Source organism: Aphanomyces astaci (assembly GCF_000520075.1).
Source record: "Aphanomyces astaci strain APO3 unplaced genomic scaffold supercont1.60, whole genome shotgun sequence".
Taxonomy (NCBI): domain Eukaryota; phylum Oomycota; class Saprolegniomycetes; order Saprolegniales; family Verrucalvaceae; genus Aphanomyces; species Aphanomyces astaci.
In genome coordinates this window covers 28,654-48,050 of record NW_009798323.1, presented here as the reverse complement: position 1 = coordinate 48,050, position 19,397 = coordinate 28,654, and the positions used below count along the sequence as shown (strand labels likewise).

Genomic DNA, 19,397 nt, shown 5'->3' with positions numbered 1-19,397 from the left:
ACCGCATCCAAACCCGGCGCGCTACTCTGAATTGAAAAACCCAACGCTGGCATGAACATCGGGCACACTCCCTCAGTAATTTCCACCTGCCTGCGCATACTACGACACGACTCCCGTCTCACCCCCCGCGGCACCCACTGGACCGTACTATCATTCCTCGCATTGCACAGGTGCTACAGCCTGGACTGTAGGAGGTCGTTCCGTTCGTCCCTTTAAGTTACATCCGTTAGTTCTGCTACATCTAGTACGCAGCTGTGGCAGCCTTGCGCCCGCTGAGTGATAGTAACTTCACCGCGTAACGTTAATATCAATATCTATATGCATGAGCTGACGGGTTTGTCAAGGGCTCGATTGTTGTTGGCGACGAAGTGGGTAACGCAGCGGTCGGTGCAGGGATTTGGTGCGGTATTGGTGGTGGGAGGTGCAGGGGTGACGCTGAAGGTTTGATTGATTGAATATACTTGTCCTTTCCGCAAGAGCCAATCAAATCCACTCGAAATGGATTAGCCAATAGCGTCGATTTGTAATTCGATTCGACGCCGAGATTCGATTCAACGGGGTGTTCTGCAGCGTGCAGAGCAATTGGGTCGCGCGTTAGTTTGACCCATGGCAAACACACACACTCTGTGATGTGTCCGGTCCAAAGGTTTCGATACCTTAGTGGAGGTACTGAGTACTTTAGTGAATGGTAGTCAGTAGGCGCCTCGTGGCGTGTTTAACCTCACTAATGTCAGTGTTATATTTGCTACCTTGACGAAGGTCCCGTGGTTGAAAGCCAAGAAGAAGCGGAAGACAAAACACAGATATATTTAGTTCATTGTTTAGCTATTCATTGGAGATGGTACACGAACATTCCTCCGTTGAGGAAACGCCAATGAACAGCGAAGAACGATCGCGGTCGCGTGACGGGATCGAAGAGTCGCGAGAACGCGCCGCTCGGCGCACCGTTGCGTCCAGATCTCCCCGACGTCGACAGCCACCTACAGTGGACGAGTGGCAACCGCCACATGGTGGGTTTTACACCTCTTCCACAACCTGAGGAAGACCAGCTGTCGCAGCGTTTGTCTCAGCTGCAGCTCCATCAACGACTGAAGCAGATGGCGCTTCTGTGCCGTTGCTAGCCGATAACGACCCGTCGGATGTCCGTGACGATACGGACAGGCAGCGATGGCGGTTACGGCCATGCGGTGCAGTAAGGTTGGAACGAGCCGGCGCTCCCGCCACCGCAGACATTTTCGGGCTCGACGACGACCGAAAGACTCGCTTTTATGCGCGAGTACCAGATGTATCTGGGGCAGATCAACGCTCAGCAGTGCAATGGATCGCGCCCGTTCGCGATACCCGTGAGTGCCTGCATGGACCTGTTTTCACAGCGCCGAATCACGCTCTTCGACTTCAACCGCGACCACCATTCCATCATGAACGATGAGTGGGTTGCGAGGTTCAAGTCAGCGTTTGAGACCTCGACGTTTTGAAGCAACGTTTGCAGAGAGCGATTCGGTTCGATACGAAGATCTTGGACGCGGAGTCCCGCGTCGGTCGTATGTTGGACGAGCTGATGCGCTGATTAGAATAAGACCATCAGGAGTGGGTACTCCATCAAGAAAGCAAGATGGTCGTCGAAGTCATGACGAAGTCAATAAAGCCGGAATCGCTTAAGATAGCGGTTCAAAAGCAGGTGCAGTTACAGCGGAACAATGCGTTGAAGAGCGACGTCTTCCGTTACGTCAACTGGCTGCGGACGGTTGCGCTGGCCACCAGCTGTACGTCGGGCTCGACGACGAGCCTAAACCTTCCCCGGCAACGAAGCCGGTAGAAGCTCCACGAGGCGGCAAGCCTCAAGTTTCAAGACGTGAAGGCGGCCGGGAAGAAGCCGCCAAGAACAATGCCATAGTCGGCGGAAAGGCCGAAGCGATCGTGCCCAAGACTGCCGAGCCACCTGCCAAGAAGGGCTGCTTGAAGTGCGGTGACATGAGTCAACGTGTGGCGCGGTGCCCGAAGACCGCCCCTGGCGAAGCCGAAATGTTGTTGACAGCGCAATTCAAGCGCTGGAAGGACGGCATCAAGGTGCTGGTCAACCAACCGCAGCCCCAGAAGACAGAGCGCAGCGTGCTGTTGGAGAATATCATCCACGTTGACGATGTGCTCTCGGACTCTGGTTCGGACGTGACCGTTGTCACGCGCGGCGTCATAGATGCGTTGGACGCAGCCGGTGTGAAAGTTGGGACCGTCTCGCGTAGCGTGCCGCATTTGGCGTACCCGTATGACAGTGACGCCAAGCCAGTTGTGATAACGCGCAACGTCAAGTTCAACTGCGTGACGCTGGACACGACGTGTAGGCCGCTTGTGTTGCGCGATCTGAAGGCCTGGGTCGACGACGCGTCGACTGCGACCGAACTCATCGTGAGTCGCCCAGTCATGGAGTTACTGGGCTTCAGCGTTGAAGACCTCCTTGTCGGAGCAAGGAGGACGAAGGAAGTATGGGATGCTTCGTCTGTGCCGAAGAACTAATTGTCCAGCATGGCGAATGTCAAGCGCCTGATGGCGGAGAAGTTGAATCCGCCGGAGCTTGACCCCGACGACAGGATGGAGTGCGCTACTCCGGAGGTTTACCCCAAAACCTTCGTCGAGGACGAAGAGGAGAGGCGCCGCACGAAGCAGGGCGCCGTTGAAGCCATTCTGATGGCCAAGGCAGCCGAGGCAAACCTGGACAGCGCGATGGTCTGTCTGTTCGGAACGAACGCGTACTCACATTGGACTGGACCAAGGGGTAATGGCAGTTGCCGCTACATGCGCCGGCTCAATCATGACAACAACAATAAGCAGCAACAAAAACTACATATCTTGCTCCAACCGGCAATTAACACCGGCGGCAGAGCAACAAGCTCACCTAGTTACTATACCAATACTACGTTGTACTACAGTACAATAAAGGACGATATTTGACACTGTATATACTACAGTACAGTACAAGGTACTAATACAGTATTAGTACTACTATTAACAGTTAATAGTACCGTATAACTACTACTTAGTAGGTATTAATAGTACAGCAAAAAAAAGAACTATGCCGATTGATTTTCACTGTGTTTCGTCATAATTTTATCAATCTACGTAGTATATCTGATTTATAGGAGAATTATCCATATACAAAGGTTTATACGAATGCAGTGGCCCATTCGATGATAGCGTAATCAATCATTGACTTGCCGTACGTCTTGCCGCCTTGCCCGATTGGATGCCAGAATTGATATGATTGGACAAAACTATTTACCGCAGCAAGGAAACCCTTGGCTACTTGTATTATTCGGGAAATTTTGTTATGAGTTTCAACCTTATTCAGAGGTACGTTAAGCGCATGATACTTATTTGCTTTTATAAATAGATATTTGTATCGTTGCTCGAAGCATTTCCAATACTTTAATAAAATCTATATTTCGGCATTTCAATGATTACTGTTTGGAGAGGCCATCTCTACAATTTTATTCCTTCAATTCCAAACATTTTAATTCCCTTCTATCTAAATCTAACTAAATAGCTTGGACTAAAGAAAACTACGTATCATTCAAGATACGGTAGTAATACAGTAATGTTACTATTCATAGTACTAATTGACAGACAGCCAGATGTACTTCTCATTCTTGACGCCCTTCGGCGTGTACACCCCGACCCGCGTGCTCATGGGACAGATGGATGCTGTCGCATACTGCCAGTCGGTTGTCCACCAAATGTTTGGTGAGCTGCAATTTCGAGGCCTGTTGGCCTGGTACGATGACTTGCTGGGGTCCGCCCGCCAAGACGACGGGCGAGCTGCTCGACTTGTTGGACCAAGTCCTGTCCATCTGTGCCCACTTCGGACTCAAGACTCAAGACCAGCGCCACCAGCCGCTTGCGTTTATCAGTGAATCGTTTTCTGGCGCGAGTGCGCGCTGGCCCATTGTCGAGAAGGAGGCCTATGCCGTAGTCGAATCGTGCAAGAGACTCGACTACCTGGTCGTACGCCCGGGTAGTTTCCGTCTGTTTACGGATCACCGCAACTTGGTGTACATTTTCAACCCAAGTGGCTCGAACGTCAACATTGCTAAGTACCAGGCCGACAAGCTGCAGCGATGGTCGCTGGTGGTGTCGACCTTCCCGTACACCATTGAGTGCGTCTCGGGAGTCGCATGGGCGGCCTCCTGAGCCGATGGGGTTCGGCTCCGACGGATCAACCAGTTGCGAATGTTCGCAAGTTGATCCGTGTGGTGTCGCCCCAGCAACAAGTGGATTTCGAGTGGCCGACAGCCGGTACGATCAGCGGCAACCAACGTTCAACCATAGAAGGGGAGGGATCCCCACAAACGGCGTGGATTGGGACGAAGACTCCCTTTTTACGTGGACCCAGACGATGCTGTGGACCTACAGCAGCGGATTTGCGTGATCACTCACCAAGGAGCCAGCGGTCACGGTCGCATTGCAGCGACGACCAAGTCGGTGTCCAACAAGTTTGTGTGGAAGACGCTTTCCACGGACGTCGAAGCGTTAGTGCGCGCCTGTTTGAACTATATGAGCATTGACGGAGATATGGTTCCCCGTCCATTGGGTTCTGCGCTTCACGCGGAGAAGGTGAACGAGCTCGTCCATTGCGTCTGGTTGTCGATGCCCATGGCTAAGTCCGTCCAAAAACAAATGCTTGTCGTGAAGGTCCACCATCACATCACGACAGCTTACAGTCCTTGGGCGAACGGGACTGTAGAAGTAGTCAACCGACTAGTGCTGCGCGCCGTGAAGGCGCTACTCAGCGAAATGAAGCTGAACGCGGACGAATGGCCGCATGTGTTGCCCCTCGTTCAAGGCGCCCTCAACCATCAGCCGGTGGACCGGCTGGGAGGAATTGCGCCTGTGACAGCGTTTTACGGCCTGCCAGCCAATACCCCGCTGACAGGATTTGTCCACCCGACGTCCAAGGCAGTTTACGTCGCGGACTGGCTTGGCGACGCCCGTCAAAAACATGTGACGGACCTCCAAGCGGCGCTTGAAGGAATGCACCGCAACGTTGCGGTGATAAGCGACAAGTCGCGTCAGCAAGCGCGCGGACGCCGCGACAGAAATTCCCAAGTCAAGTTTGCGGGTTTTTCGGTCGGCGATTTTGTGCTTGTCCGATCGGTCGTCAACCGTCCGACAAAATGGCCCTGCATTGGCGAGGACCCTGCCAAGTGACCAGAGTCATCACAGACCTTGTGATGGAGACTCAGCAGCTGGTACCACCGTATGAAGTCATGGTCCATCATGCGTGCCGACTGAAGATATACCACGAAGGTGGTAGAGAGGTGACCGAAGACCTTGAGGCGCAGATCACGTTCGGCGATGGAGGATTTCACGTGGAGCGCCTCGACGAAGCGTGATGCGTGGGTGGCTAACACCAAGTTTTGGCGAAGTGGCTCGGACTGGACGATGAAGAATCGTCCTGGGAACCTGCGGCGAATTTGCTGGACGACATCCCAGTCGAATTTCGCAAATGGGCGGCAGCCAACAAGGAAGACCCTGCCGTGGCCGCCCTCATCAAGCAACTGGACTTTCCTTAGGAGGGGAAGTGTTCTGCAGTGTGCAGAGCAATAGGGTCGCGCGTTAGTTTGACCCATTGCAAACACACACACTCTGTGTGTGTGCCGTGTCAAAGGTTTCGATACCTTAGTGGAGGTACTGAGTACTTTAGTGAATTGTAGTCAGTAGGCGCCTCGTGGCGTGTTTAACCTCACTAATGTCAGTGTTATATTTGCTACCTTGACGAAGGTCCCGTGGTCCAAAGCCAAGAAGAAGCGGGAGACAAACACGGGTTCTGGAAATTCGTATCGAATCCACAATATTACAAGTAATAATATTATTGCAAATCATAAGTATTTTGCGTGGTGCAGCACAAATCGCCGGTGTTCCACGCCGGACACACTCACTGGTGGTTCGTGCCACCAATGAGACTCGACGCTTGTCGAAACCAGTCGTGTTGCAAGACACATCTACACAGGAGGTCAATGCCTCCCAAGCTATCTATCTATACGTGCGGTTCGTGCCGTAGAGGACCTGCTACCAGCTCGTCGGCCGAGGATGCGACCGTAAGGTGATAGAAGCGACGCAGCGGTGGCATGCGATGGTCGTATATGGTACCTCAAATTGGCGCTACAACGTATACCACGTATTATCCGCATCGAGCCATTTCGCTTATCAAGCTGTACGTCACTTCGTTGCCGTGGAAGGACTTCCCTGGACACGAGAAAATACCCCAGGCATACGTCGGATAAATTGAGCCGGATAATAAACCGTTCAGGGTTGAATAATCGTCCAGGAATTTTCCTCGACCAGGGCCTAATGATGTGGTGATCGAAATCAACAGTCGATCGCGTCAAGATATCACCCTCCAGACCTATGCTATCCGGAATAGTTATATAATCTAAAACAATATACAAAAGTACTGCTGCTCAACATAGTCAAATACAGAGTTAATCGGTTGGGAAGTACAAATGCGGCATTTCTCCGTTCGGTAAGTACATGATTGTATTAATTTAAATTCACGTAGCTATGAGCTGTAGCTACTTCATGGAGATTCGATATCGTAGCTACACTGTAGAAGCAGCAGAATGACAGCATAGCTGAGGTGTGGTTGCAGATCTGCTTCCAACTTCCCTTGAAATCCACATACAGACCATAATTTACAACGATATCCATTATACCTCGCATCAGCACGACCAACTTCTCTTTTAGACCAAATGCTTCATCGATGTCCCCTTCCCCAAGTACTCCGGAGTATGGAGTAAGTGTAGAATGCAACAATCTCATTGTACTAGTAGCTACACGGCATGTCGTGAAGAGTTGTACTACGAAGTACTACTAAACTGCCTCCTAAAAGGATATCGGATCTTAGTCACGTAGCTAAAGGTCGTAGCTACGTGAATTTAAATTAATACTTCTAGTACAATCATGTACTGTACTTGCCGAACGGAGAAAATGCCGCATTTGTACTTAGCTGGTTTGACGATGTTTATCAAGTGCTCCCGGACCAGACTCCGGACGTCCTGGACCTGGATTATCCATTAGTCATACTCCTTTCTTTGAAGCTAAACCAACTAACTCGACTTTAGATTTTGCCCTGAACTACGTGTTTGGTGTTTTCCACGCTTGCCTACGCCGCACCTACCCATTCGATTTGTCGTGAAACCCCGCAACATTCTGGTGGAGCAGCAGGGTAGGTGTTTGCAAAGGAAGCGCGGAAGAAGAAAGGAAAGGTGTCGACAGAGAACCCACGACGACAGCGGTGCCGGTGCGCCAATCACACCGTCTGGCGGGAGGTGCCCCGGATTTGGACTCCTGGACAGCGAACACATACTACGAAAGCAGCCTCTGGCCACGGGCCTGGTCCCGACGACGGCGACCGAGTATCGACTCCAGGATGGAAGCGGGAAACTGACGGGTCGCCAAAAGTGTCGCCCCCGACCGACCGTCCAGAGACGCGGTCACCGTTGAAGAGACCGGTGCTGGCATCGGCGGCAGACCTGGCCTTGGTGCCTACGACTCCCCTGGCCAGAACCGGTACCGATGGTCGTGAGTCCGATGCCGAAACCTTAGAGCGCTATTCGATACCTGTTCCAGCTCCCGGATACACCTCCCTAGTCCAAGAGGGGTACGGGGGTACGGTAGCAGGAACGCCTACCGGGACGCCTACCTGGAACGGTCCCGGAGTACCAGGAAATACCATCGTAGCCATGATCACAGTGGCCACCGGAGGGATTCATCCAGAAGGCCTATGAAGAATTCATTCGGGGCATTGAAGAGCAACAACGAACGGCGTCCCTACTGTTTTTCCAACAAGCCAACGAGGACCGTGCTCGTTCACTGGGTGTTCAGGAATCCCGGTTGGTAGAGATAACCGAAGGATTGCTATGGGCAGCGGAAACCCATGAAAGTCGCCGCCAGGATGAGTTCCAGAAGACCCTCACCTACCTCCAGGACTGCTATACTCGGGAACTGGAGGTTGCCTGGGCTCAGGTAACCAACGAAGCGAACGAGGCTCTGCGCCGGGAAGCGGAAAAGAATGCTCTCTCCTGGGAGGACCGGACCAGGGAACTGGAACAACAACGGGCTCTGAAATGGGAACAGCGTGAAGCCCTCCTGGTACGGGACAAGGACTCCGACCTCCTGGTGGCCCGTCGCCTGCATGAAGAAGTCCTGTACCGGGTCCAGAAGGATGCGGAACGGGTTCTCGAAGTGTGCCGCCGGGACGACGGCATCTTGTCCAGTCTCCGGGAAGAACTCCGGACCCTCTAGCGGAACCATCACGAGGAAATCCTACCAGTACGGGAAGCTGCCCGTGACGAGGACACATCGAAGGGGGTTGATTATGACCTACTTCAGTCCCAGTATGACCGGGACCTGGCTTCGGCCCGGGACGAGGTCTAGTCGAAGGCTTCTGAACTCGAGTCGGTACAGGAGGCCCTCCGGGACCTCTCTTTCCGGGAGTCTGCGAACGTCGCCTGTGAAAATTTGGTAGATCCTAGAAAAGGAAAAACGGGACCTCCGCGAAGCATTACGGGAGCGGGAACAGAGTCTGGAAGAGGAAGTACAGCGACGCCAAAGGATGGAACGAGTCTGGGAAGAAGAGCATCGGCGTCTCCGGGAGAGCAACGAGACGGTCCGGGAACTCCAGGAGTCTATCCTGACCGAGCAGAATCGGTACGAACAGACCCTGCTTTCGGAACAAGGACGCCGCCAGGACCTCGAACAGTTGGTTCAGGAGCAGTTCATGACAAATACCCAAGAACGCGCTCAGTCCGGAGAAGATCCCTCACCCGAGAGAAGGGATCAGCTGGAACGGGAGAGGCACGCCAACGAAGAGGTGTTGCGCCAAGTAGAGGAAGCGCGCTCCTGTTTGGAAACGGAGAAATTGCAGTTGAGGGATCAAGAAGCTACCCTCGGTCGGTCCAGGACCTCACCCTGAGCCGTGCGTATGCGGAGTTGGAACGCCAGCGGGTCCAGCTACAAGTGGAACAAGAGCTGTGGATCTCCAACAAAGGACGCCTCAGAAGACGAACTATGCCCCGTATGCGACATATGGGATCCCGACTCTGTCCCGGATGGGGTCTCCGTCAAAAGGAAGCGGGATCACGCATACTACGTTTACTACGGCACCCTTGCTCCCGACCACCCGCTCAAACATGTCTACGCCTCGCCGAGCCTTCGACCAAACCTGTTTTATGCAGCAGACAGAGGTGCTGACAGAATCAGCTTCGCTCCGGATGCCACCAACGTTTACGGTCCGGGACACCACGCCGCTACCGTTTGTGCCGACGGCGGCTCCCATGTCACGACCCAACCGCGATGCAGGCTCGTACCCGTTCTCAGGGGCCTATGACCAGCCGGTCGGAGCAGGGTACACGCAGCCATCCCCTCGGGATACCAGGTCGGGGTATGCCCCTCCGGCCTCCTATGGTCCAGAACCCGGTGGTGGAGGTTTGCAGCCCCGGGGCGACTACGGGGGTGGTTACTGAGGTCGAACGAATCCTCCCGTACCTCCTGGAAGTGGACCGAATGGAGGTGATTATGGTGAACCCTTCGGTGGCCGAGGTGGCCCTCCGGGACCTCCTGGTGGTGGAGGATGCGGAGGGTACTACGGTGGTCCTCCTGGCCCTCCAGGAGGCGGCCTCGGAGGAGATGGCACTGGTCCCGGACAGCCCAACTCACCCCTGGAGCCCCATTCGGCTTCACGTCAGGCTATGTCCGATGCTCGGAAGTACGCGCCCAAGTTCGATTGTGTTGTCCGGACCATCCCTTTGGAACATTTTCTGGCGAATTTTGATACCATCCAGAAAGAGTACGGGCTCAGCGATACCCAGGTCGTTCGAATCTTCGATGACCGCCTGACATCCTGTGGGGTACTTTCCATCCAGGACTGGTGGGCTCGACGGTGCCGTGACAGCGAACCAGTCTCCTGGGTGAAGGCTCGGGAGGCTTTCCGGAAGGAGTTCATTCAGAAGCCACTGAGTAGAACGATGGCCGAGATTACTGACAACTCCCACCGGAAGTCTACGGAAATCGTCCGGGAGTATACATGGCGGATCGTGGACGTCTCCCGGGAGGCTGGGTTGCAGGCCAATAGGGCCATGGTTATGATGATCAATGGATGTAGCGATGCGGAAGTGGCCGCGTGTCTCTGGGGAGCCTCTGTTCGACCTGAGACTATCGAAATCAGCCTGGACTACCTGATTGAGCGAGATGTGGACATCGACAGACGAACGGATGGTTCCCGATCAGCCCCCCGGACGAAACCGGTGGCTCCGTCGACGCCGACCAGGTCCACTCGGAACACGTCCCGGACCCAATCCTCTTTGACGCCCAATGGAAATCGCCAGGAGCTCCAGTCCTCCATCTCACGACTTCAACGGGACATGACGAGCTTGACTACCTCTAACAACGACCAGTTTTCCTCCATCCAAGATGTCGTCGCCATGATCTCTACGGACAACCCGGCAGGAAACAACCCGGTACAGCCCCGTATCTGCATGGATCCGGACGACGAAACTAAGTCGGGTGAAGTAATTTGCGGGAGGTGTACCATGCGGGCCACTCTCGTGAACAGTGTCCTCAGTTGTCGTGGTTCTGTAATCGGTGCCGCTCCAAAGGTCACGGACTATCGGAGTGCAGCCTGTCCCGGGACAACGGAGGTCGGGGCCCGGGACAAACCCGAACGGGACCCGGAGGAGGATCAGGACCCGGAGGACGAGGAGGAAATGCAACCTGTTACACCTGTGGGAAGATGGGCCATTTGAGCTGGTGTTGTCCGGTAAACACGTCCAAGCAGAGCTCTATGCCGGCTCACGTCATGGTTGCTCTACAATCCTGGTATATGTCGGACAACAAGAAATCCACGGAAGGCAGCCCCGCCTCCGATAAGCAATGAGGACTCAGCAGTCTGAACCAAGCCGCCGGATGTGGCGTAGCACTGACCGCGAGATTACAAATGACCTCCGAAGATATTACAAACAAAGTACACATAGCCCTGGGATATCCTCGCCCTCTCCGTAGGATGAAGAAGGTTCACAGGGCTCAAACAAGATGGAAGATACCTCCCCCGGGGTGGTACGGGACTCGGCGACAATCGAACCCTGGACTGCTCCGGGACTGGGCGACGATACGAAGAATGGCATGGCGAGTCGACCCCCGCAAACGAAGGGAGTCCCGGGCTTTGCGTACAAGGAAATACTACAAGAGGGCGGGATACAGGAGCGCCCTGAAGACAGGTTGCAGACAGAGGCCAGGATGCTACCTCCCTCCGACAAGAGGCACGGGCCGGATGCGCAACCGCGCCCCGTGCCTCTCCCGGAAGACATCACCGTGAGCACAGAAGAAGGCGGAACGATTGGAGCTCCGGGAGCGAAAGCGACCTTACAGCAACAGACGGACGTATCACCCCCTCGTGTGTTCACTATCCCCATGCCTTTCACTGGAGCTCGCAATCTGCGCGCAGATATTGGCTGCGTACGAGTTCCTATAGTGTGCTGCGTACTCGCCCATCGACTTACCATCGACTTAATGCTACATGTTACATTAACTAACCTTGCTACAGCATTTCCTATAATCAGTGAGCGTGTATGTACTAAGTACTTAAGTGACTGAATAGGTATTCAATGGTCATATTAAGTACTTGCAGTTTTGTTTCCCTGCTCTTTCACAATTACCGCATTCAGATTGTTCTGTTGGTTCAAGTACAGTAGTTTACATAAATGAAAAAGAAGCACTATAGTTATCGTTAAATACGAAATTGTAGAACGATCTACTAGTGTCGTGAATGCAGTTATGTTTGCTTTATGACTGACTGCCATACCTGTAATGACAAAGATTCACCGAATGCATCATGTATGATCTAACAATAAACAACAATTATACCGGTAGTTGAGTTATGCGCAATGTTCCAGCAAATGCTCGGCATCCACAAGAGTATTTTCACCACAGCTATCAGCATTGGGGGTGGAGAATTCACTACTGTATTACTGTCAATCATCAAAGCCAGCAGCAAGTTATGCGTTGCATAGTGTACATGCACCGCATATCTTGCTGCTGGATTTGATGATTGCCCATCACACGGACAATGTGCAGAGCGTCAAGTGGAACCTGGACATGTAATCATCACCAGCGCGTCGTTCTATGGCAGCCTCGTCGTGCTGGACGGCCGCGCTGCAAGCGTTCTCCAATTTCTCGCTCTCGACGGACGTCAAGTCGATGGTATGGCACCCCCACAACCCCAGCACCCTCGTCTCACCTCGAAGGAGGTCATGACCGTGATCGTATACGACGTCCGGAAAGACCACTCGGCGCCGTTCCACCGGTACCAAGCACACTCGACCGTGTCAGCCTTCGACCCGACAAACTGAGCTGCATTGATGATAAAAGCAGCTCGGTTTATCTGGTCGAATGAATGTAAATTTACATATGGCATACATGCATTACGTCGAACGAAAGTGCAAGGCGGCGTAGTTGACACCCACATGCATTACGTCGACGACTACGTCGCTTAGGCTTCCTTAACCATGCTAATATGGTCCATCTGTTTATGAAGTACCATCGAGCAGATGTTACGCAATATGACACGATCTCACTCGTCGAAGCCGATTGGTACGACCAGCCGGGGACATACGAGGAAGTGACTACATACGACAGAAAGATGTTCTACCCATCAACGCTCGGCATCAAGGCAACTACTGACGCGCATCGATTCGAATTTCCGACCAAGGCGGGGAAGGTTGGGAAGATCAACTTGAATCCCAGCTGGTGGCTTCGCCTATGGTATATACCACGTCAAGGTTGAGAGCAACGGCGACAAGCGCTTCGAGAAGTTGTTTGCATTCAGCAAAAAAGACCACTACACGCACACGAGTTTGAACTTCGTGATGAACGTCTACAAGTCTACAACAAACATCATGGCGGCTCGGTCGCGCTTACACTCATGAGTAACACTTGCTTGAAATATGATAAAAAGCATCTCGTGGAATCATCCTCAGTGTTTCGCAATTGGTATTCAATTCTTCAGACGTTCAAGCTTGCATTCCCAAAGAACAAGCTCATTAAGCATCTCGCTAGAAGCGCTTGGGGTCATCTCGTATCGACCAACACAATCATCAAGAGCGAACAACAAATTGGGAATGAAGGAATCGAGTTCAGCCCGAACCTCGACGACGATGATGCTCGTTACTACTTGCGGGAGATCCTTACGCAATCTAATGGATTCACGTTCTACAAGCTTGGCGATAAAAGTAAACCTTATTTCAAGCATCAATTCCGTATCAAACCGTTCCTGCTCTCGCATTGTCGTCGCATCATGGCGAACCTTGTTCTAAAGAACGCTGATAAGGTCAATCGCATCATGACAGACTCGATTACGTATGAAGGCAACGTCGAGATCGATGCATTCATGTTCAGCAAGAAAGATGATATGAGTGGTCGTGACGCTACAATTGTCGGTAACAGTCTCAAGATGTTTTGATCAACTCACTCTCGGCATACGACACATTCGGCTTACCATCTAGAATGTAACGAACGTTGTTCGGATAGTAAACGATCGAAATGATTTTTTTTGCGCTCAGTTTGTAGCGAACGTCACCAGTACGAAACTGCTTCGTGTTCTGCCGTCCATTCAACGTGTTCAATGGAACTTCGCTCTTGTAGTCAACCGAGTCGCCGACTTTGAACTTGCTACTCGTCTTGACTTTTGGGAACGGATACGTGAATGGATCGCGATCGTCAAGCTTGATCGTAGAGTCGTTCAAGCCTTCGCGCCGTTCGTCAATGATATCGGTCCATTTTCAGTACACTTTCCCAGTTTTGAGTTCCTGTGCATTCACGTATCCATTGAGGAATCGACCAAGCGTACGATTTAGACGCTCCACATTGGCAAGCTGATTATGGCGGTACGGTTCAGAGACTCGATGCAAGATCGATTCGATCGTACAAGTACTTGTGAAAGACTTCTTTGAATTCACTACCGCCATCAGTTCGAATCGATGCTTGTGGCTTCGGCATGATGTCTCGTTTAAAGATCGTCTTCATTGCATCTAAGACAGTTTACGCTTGCTTATTTTTGATCGGCTCGAACTCAATAATGTTCGACCAGATATCGATCATCGTTAATAGGTATTTGTATTTACGTTTCGTCGTTGGTAAGTATAAGGCGTCGGCCATGTAATTGTAACCGCTCATTGGAAACGTATTGGCTTTCACAGAATCGAACACGACTTTTGGAGGCTTCGTGAACGTTTCATCGATGATGAACTTAGCGAGCAAACTGGCGGTTGAGCTCTTCTTCTTGCTCATCGTATATTGATCGCACGATCATGATTCTACATTTAATTATGAATTCTCGATAGAGTTTCTCAACTTAAATATAACGACTTCATTGAAGAACAACGTAGCAAACAACGTAACATCGAAACCATGTTTCCATCATTCTCAAGTTTGAGTGAACGTAAGAAACGACTCCAAGCGTTGCAACATCAAGTTGATCAGAACAATCGAATCGACGCAATCAAACGTCACGCTTATGAAAACGCGATCTTCGCAATTAGCGATATGAACAAGATTGGTAACTTGACGCCTTCGAAGTTCAGCATTGGCGCGTCGACGAACCTTCCGGCTGTTGCTGCAGTCAAACCCGAACCAATCAAACCCGAAGCAGTCAAACCAGAGCCAGTCGAATAGGTTGAAGTTAAAGTAGAAGCCGTTGAGACGATGAATAAGCTTTACAATCAACTGATCATCGAAGAGTTCAACAAACTCCCTAAGAAGTACCAGGATGTCGCGATGCATCCATTCAACATCAAGACCCAGAACTATGATCAACAACATTTTGTTAAGACCGATGGTAACCTTTATGATTACGATACCAACGGCAATTTGAAACGATCTAAAACCAAACGGAGCTTGTTCGATTGGAAGAAGATGAGTAAGAACGTAACGAGTTATGTAGCGCAAAAACTAGGTAAGGGCACTCCAGCGGCTGTTTTCAAACAAGAATCCCTCATGGTTAACAAGAATCCCCCATGGTTATCATAGTAGACGACGTTGAGACTAAAGTACCCGTTAGTGGTCCGAAGGACCTCAGCCCCTCTGGGCCAGTTACGATCGATGGAAAGAAAGCCAAACAACACATTGAAATGGTTGATGCTAACGATCCTACAATTCAAAATCTCTCATCTGCATTCGATGATGCTAAAGATGAACCAATGACTGGTAAGGGACTTCGATTGAACAAACTCATCGGACGTGGATTCAGACTATGAACAAAGAACATCTTCAAAAGCAGATCGGTACGAAGTTCGTTGTTCTCAAGGCGTTGCGAGAAGGGTTCCTCGTGTTGCGATATCCATCTGGAACAAGCGTCGCACGAAAGTTGCCGATATCTCAAGCAGTTGTAGGTATTGTCGACGATGTGATCACAGATAAGAAGTTCGATGCGAGTAAGTACGACAAGCTGCCCAATGATGACAAGAAGGCCATTTACGACTTGTTCAAGATCACGCGGTACGATCAAACGTTGCGCAATCCATTGATGAATCCGTACGAGTTGGATGAAGCTGATAAATACAAGATGGAACTCGACAAACTCAAAGGTGAGTTGATGCTAGGAAATTGCAACGAGCGCAATATTCAGGAATTTTGCAAACTTTCTAGTCATTTGTATAAACTGGGTGTTCTATCGATTAAGCAACTGCAAGAAAACATTTCATTGCTATCATGAGGATCAACGTAAGACGACCATTGAAGAAACAAAGCGCGCACGCTATGTATCAGGAACACGCTGACGATAACGAGGAGGAGCTCCTGAAGAAGATGTAGAGCTTGGTTGTTAAGGCAGAAGCACAAACGGGTGCTGGTATTGGTGGCATGCAAGGTGTGACATCATTTAAACGTTTCGCTGCCGGATTCAAATCGTCGAAGATTAGCAAACCGAAAACGTTCAGTCTAAATTGAGACTGTCGATTTCAATTAATATATTTTTGAAAGAGTTCTGCAACATAGATATAGATACAAGGCGACCAAAGGACGCACAAATATGAAGACTGAAAGTGGTTATCGGTGTGTCAAAGTTGGGAAGATCTCATATGCGAAGCTGATGAAAGCATTGAAGGGCGAATCCTTGACGTTGTCCGCTGCGGAGGTGAAGCCGAATGACTTCGATCTGTTGTTGCATCCTGCTAATGCTAAGAAGGTTCCCGCAGCTCAGAAAGCCAGTAAAGGTACGCGATTTGATATCACGCACGGAGAAGCTGAGCACAACAACTCTGAGCTCCAAGGTGGATCAATCTTCAGTGGTATTAATGCGACGCCACTTCTAGACATCGTTAAGAACGTTGCCACGCCTTTCGTCGGTGAAGACATTGCTAATGCTGGTCGCAGGCTTGTTCAATCGATGACTGGAAAGGGATTTCTTAAAGGATCTCAAGCTGCGAAAGACCATATGGCTAAGCTTCGATCGATGAAGAAGTCTAAGACAGTCGGTGGATCCTTTCGCTTGAGTTAAGTTAGACAACATTCCATACCAAAAAAGAATCGCACATTTCGAGCTTTTTTTGTCTATTTTTGATGCTACGAAGAAGAAGATGAATCGATATGTTGTTATCTCGATAGAAGACACCATTCCCATCTTGGTCACTCACTGATAGTAACTTCTATGTAAGACTTAGCACCATCAGTAACACTCAACCACGCCAATTCACTAGGTTTGACTGCTATCATTTGCCCGACAGTTGTGCCTTGCGTTGTGAACGTCGTCAAGATATCAGGAGGCATTGTGTAAGCATTATTGACCAGATTACATCTGACGGTGTATGACGATGCTGGATTGAGTTGTGGCGCTTTGGTTGAAAGGAAGCTCAACGTGCCGCTAGAAGGAGTCGCCGGCAATGTACTTGGTTCAAACCCAAGCAAGTTACCAAATTCCGAGCTAGGAATCGTGACTCGCGGAGTGAAACTACTAGAAGGGAGACCACTACCACCAGCGCTGTAAGACCGGATGGGGGACGCGTAAAACCACTTGGTAACGTCGTTGGTACGCTAATCATGTCGATTTGAACAGAGTAATAAGTAGGGTTTGTGTACACTTTGATGAAACAAAGTTATTTTTCTCGGCGTCAATAAGTATGCACCAACTTCAATCAACTTCAATTGAATAGCGTTATTCAAGTCATCAACCTCATAGTAGCCATCTTGCAACGTCATTGTCACAGTTGCAGTCGTGGAGCCTGTCGGAATGATCAAGCTGAACGCGTTGTTTCTGTAATTCGCAGCATCAATTCTCAGCCTCAATGTTGAATTGCGAGTTGTAAAGCTGGATGCTTGCAAGAGCGATTTCAGTATCCTTGAAGTTCACGCTCGAATTGCCGATATCGAAACGAAGTACATTGTTAGTAACATTTGTAATGTTCTTACGACTGAGTGAAATTAGTGAACTCATTACGAATGTCTTATATTCATTCATCTAAACTTTCTACACTTTGTAATGTAATTACTTAGTAGCTCTGGTATAGTCATCATTAGTTATATAACTACAGAAGTACCCTGAGAGCGGCGTCATGTGCTACCACAGCCGGAGTCCAACACCCAGTCACTAGTGTCAATGGTGTTAGACCTCTTCAGTAGATACGGTGCCAGGCGGCTTACCTCCTCTTCCATACGTGTTGTCTGGTCCGCGAGACTATGCGCGATGCTGGTCAGGCAGGACCACTTGTCCGGTCCGCTGTCCGGGAGTTCGTCCATGTCGGGGATCGCCATCGAACTCAGGCGGGCTGCAATGTTCCCGGAAAATTCCGTGTCACTCTCTGATTGGCTGTCCGGATCATCGGACTTGGCGGTGGATGATTGGCCAGACCCAATTTTTCCAACCTTTGATTGGCTATCCGGATAACAGGATTTACTCGCCTTTGATTGGCCCAAATTCTTGACCAATAAGGTGCCACCTTTGGCCGTTGCAACAGCAGTGTTGGTTGACACCTTGATCCGCTTTGCAGGAACCTCCTTGAAGTTCTTGCGTGCGATTCCTTTGCTGAGGTCGCTCTTAAGCAAGGCGCAGTCGGCCTTTAGATGGCCTTTGCCGTCCACATTAGCGGTGCCGTGACAGTAAAAACACTCCGAGTAGGCAGTTGACTTTCTCTTATTAGCTTGGTTACGGTGAACCTTAGCTTGGTTGACGTGCACTTCACGTTTTGGGTGCTTGCTAGACATGTTTGCAATAGCCTCACTAGACTTGCCGCTAAACACCTGCTTCACTAGTGTCTCGATGGTAGACAGTTTAAAACCGTCAGTCGTTTGTTTCACATTATAGCCAAAGTACTCGTGGGGAAGTGCCGCCACAACTGCCTGGGAGATTTGATATTCGGATATCAAAGGTACTCCTATGTTTTTCGAATACAGGTCATTAAGCTGATATTCTGCATTATTCTGCAAAGAGCGCATTCTCTTGATCAATTAAGAGACGCACTTAAATGGTTTCGTAGGTAGAGTTATAAACTCTAGGTACAAGGTCGTGCTCACATCGAGCGACGACTGCGCATACTCGCGTTCGAGGCGCGCCCAGACGTCAGAGAGGTTGAGGTCAGGGTTGTTGATCGTGCCGGGGAGCTGAATCAGAAACTCATTTGGTAACACTTTACCAAATAAGCTCCTGATCAGGCTCTCCTGCATGCGCAGGTAGTAGAAGCGCTTCATCTTTTCAGCCTCCAGGCTCGCTGCCGTCGCGGAAGGCGGCATGTCGGCCGCGAAATCGACGTCGTTGATGATTGGCTTAAATTGCAACGAATCAGAGTGCGCCAAGTTGAGGGGCTTCTTGTCGTCCATAACACGCTTGTAGTTGTCTTCCGTCGACTTGGAGTTGAGGTGCGCGATGATGCGGGCCTTCCAGGCGGTGAACATGACCTTCCGGCCGTTGAACTTGAGGTCCGTGACCGACTTGTCGTTGGTCGTGGCGTCGGACATGGTCACAGAGTAATAAAACGATGTGGGGGGGGCTTGGGGGGAACTTGGGGGGGGGGCGTCGGTACTTGAAATTACAGACGTTGGCACACAACACACACAGATGTAGGGGTAGTGGCTCAAAGAAAGGTGGATTTAGAAGTGAGCTTAGCTCTAGAACCTCAATAATTATCATCGCCAAAGGCATGCATACATGTTAGTAGTGCAACCTTAGCTGCACTGATTGAAGTTTGACATATCTCTCAATATATGCAACCTTCAAGTAGTGTGTGTAGGATCAAAACAAGGTAGCTATTGGCCCTCGACACACTGAAGTAGTCGAGGGATGTGAAGCCTGGAGCTCTTCCAGCTTCAATCACATATATATAGCTTTTACTATGTAACTTCAATCCTTGTCTGCCTATGGCTAACAG

The 19,397-nt window shown here is 50.6% G+C and overlaps 4 protein-coding genes across 4 annotated transcripts; 3 read left to right on the top strand and 1 right to left on the bottom strand.

The window, feature by feature from the left end:
- Positions 1 to 11,079: 11,079 nt before the first annotated feature.
- H257_14649 (hypothetical protein) lies at positions 11,080 to 12,395 on the top strand (the record flags this gene model as incomplete). The annotated part of the gene is made up of 2 exons (XM_009842541.1): positions 11,080 to 11,440; positions 12,121 to 12,395. 2 exons carry the CDS (start codon positions 11,080 to 11,082, stop codon positions 12,393 to 12,395), a joined length of 636 nt encoding a protein of 211 aa, XP_009840843.1.
- Positions 12,396 to 12,559: 164 nt separating this feature from the next.
- Positions 12,560 to 13,504, top strand: H257_14648 (hypothetical protein; the record flags this gene model as incomplete). The annotated part of the gene is made up of 3 exons (XM_009842540.1): positions 12,560 to 12,763; positions 12,825 to 12,952; positions 13,102 to 13,504. 3 exons carry the CDS (start codon positions 12,560 to 12,562, stop codon positions 13,502 to 13,504), a joined length of 735 nt encoding a protein of 244 aa, XP_009840842.1.
- A 1,788-nt stretch (positions 13,505 to 15,292) lies between these two features.
- H257_14647 (hypothetical protein) lies at positions 15,293 to 15,754 on the top strand (the record flags this gene model as incomplete). The annotated part of the gene is made up of 1 exon (XM_009842539.1): positions 15,293 to 15,754. The coding sequence occupies one exon, from the start codon at positions 15,293 to 15,295 to the stop codon at positions 15,752 to 15,754; it is 462 nt and encodes a 153-aa protein (XP_009840841.1).
- A 994-nt stretch (positions 15,755 to 16,748) lies between these two features.
- H257_14646 (hypothetical protein) lies at positions 16,749 to 18,987 on the bottom strand (the record flags this gene model as incomplete). Its single annotated transcript, XM_009842538.1, has 7 exons — positions 16,749 to 16,769; positions 16,840 to 17,070; positions 17,209 to 17,290; positions 17,574 to 17,593; positions 17,677 to 17,801; positions 17,973 to 18,372; positions 18,547 to 18,987. The coding sequence occupies 7 exons, from the start codon at positions 18,985 to 18,987 to the stop codon at positions 16,749 to 16,751; spliced, it is 1,320 nt and encodes a 439-aa protein (XP_009840840.1).
- Between the last annotated feature and the right edge of the window lie 410 nt (positions 18,988 to 19,397).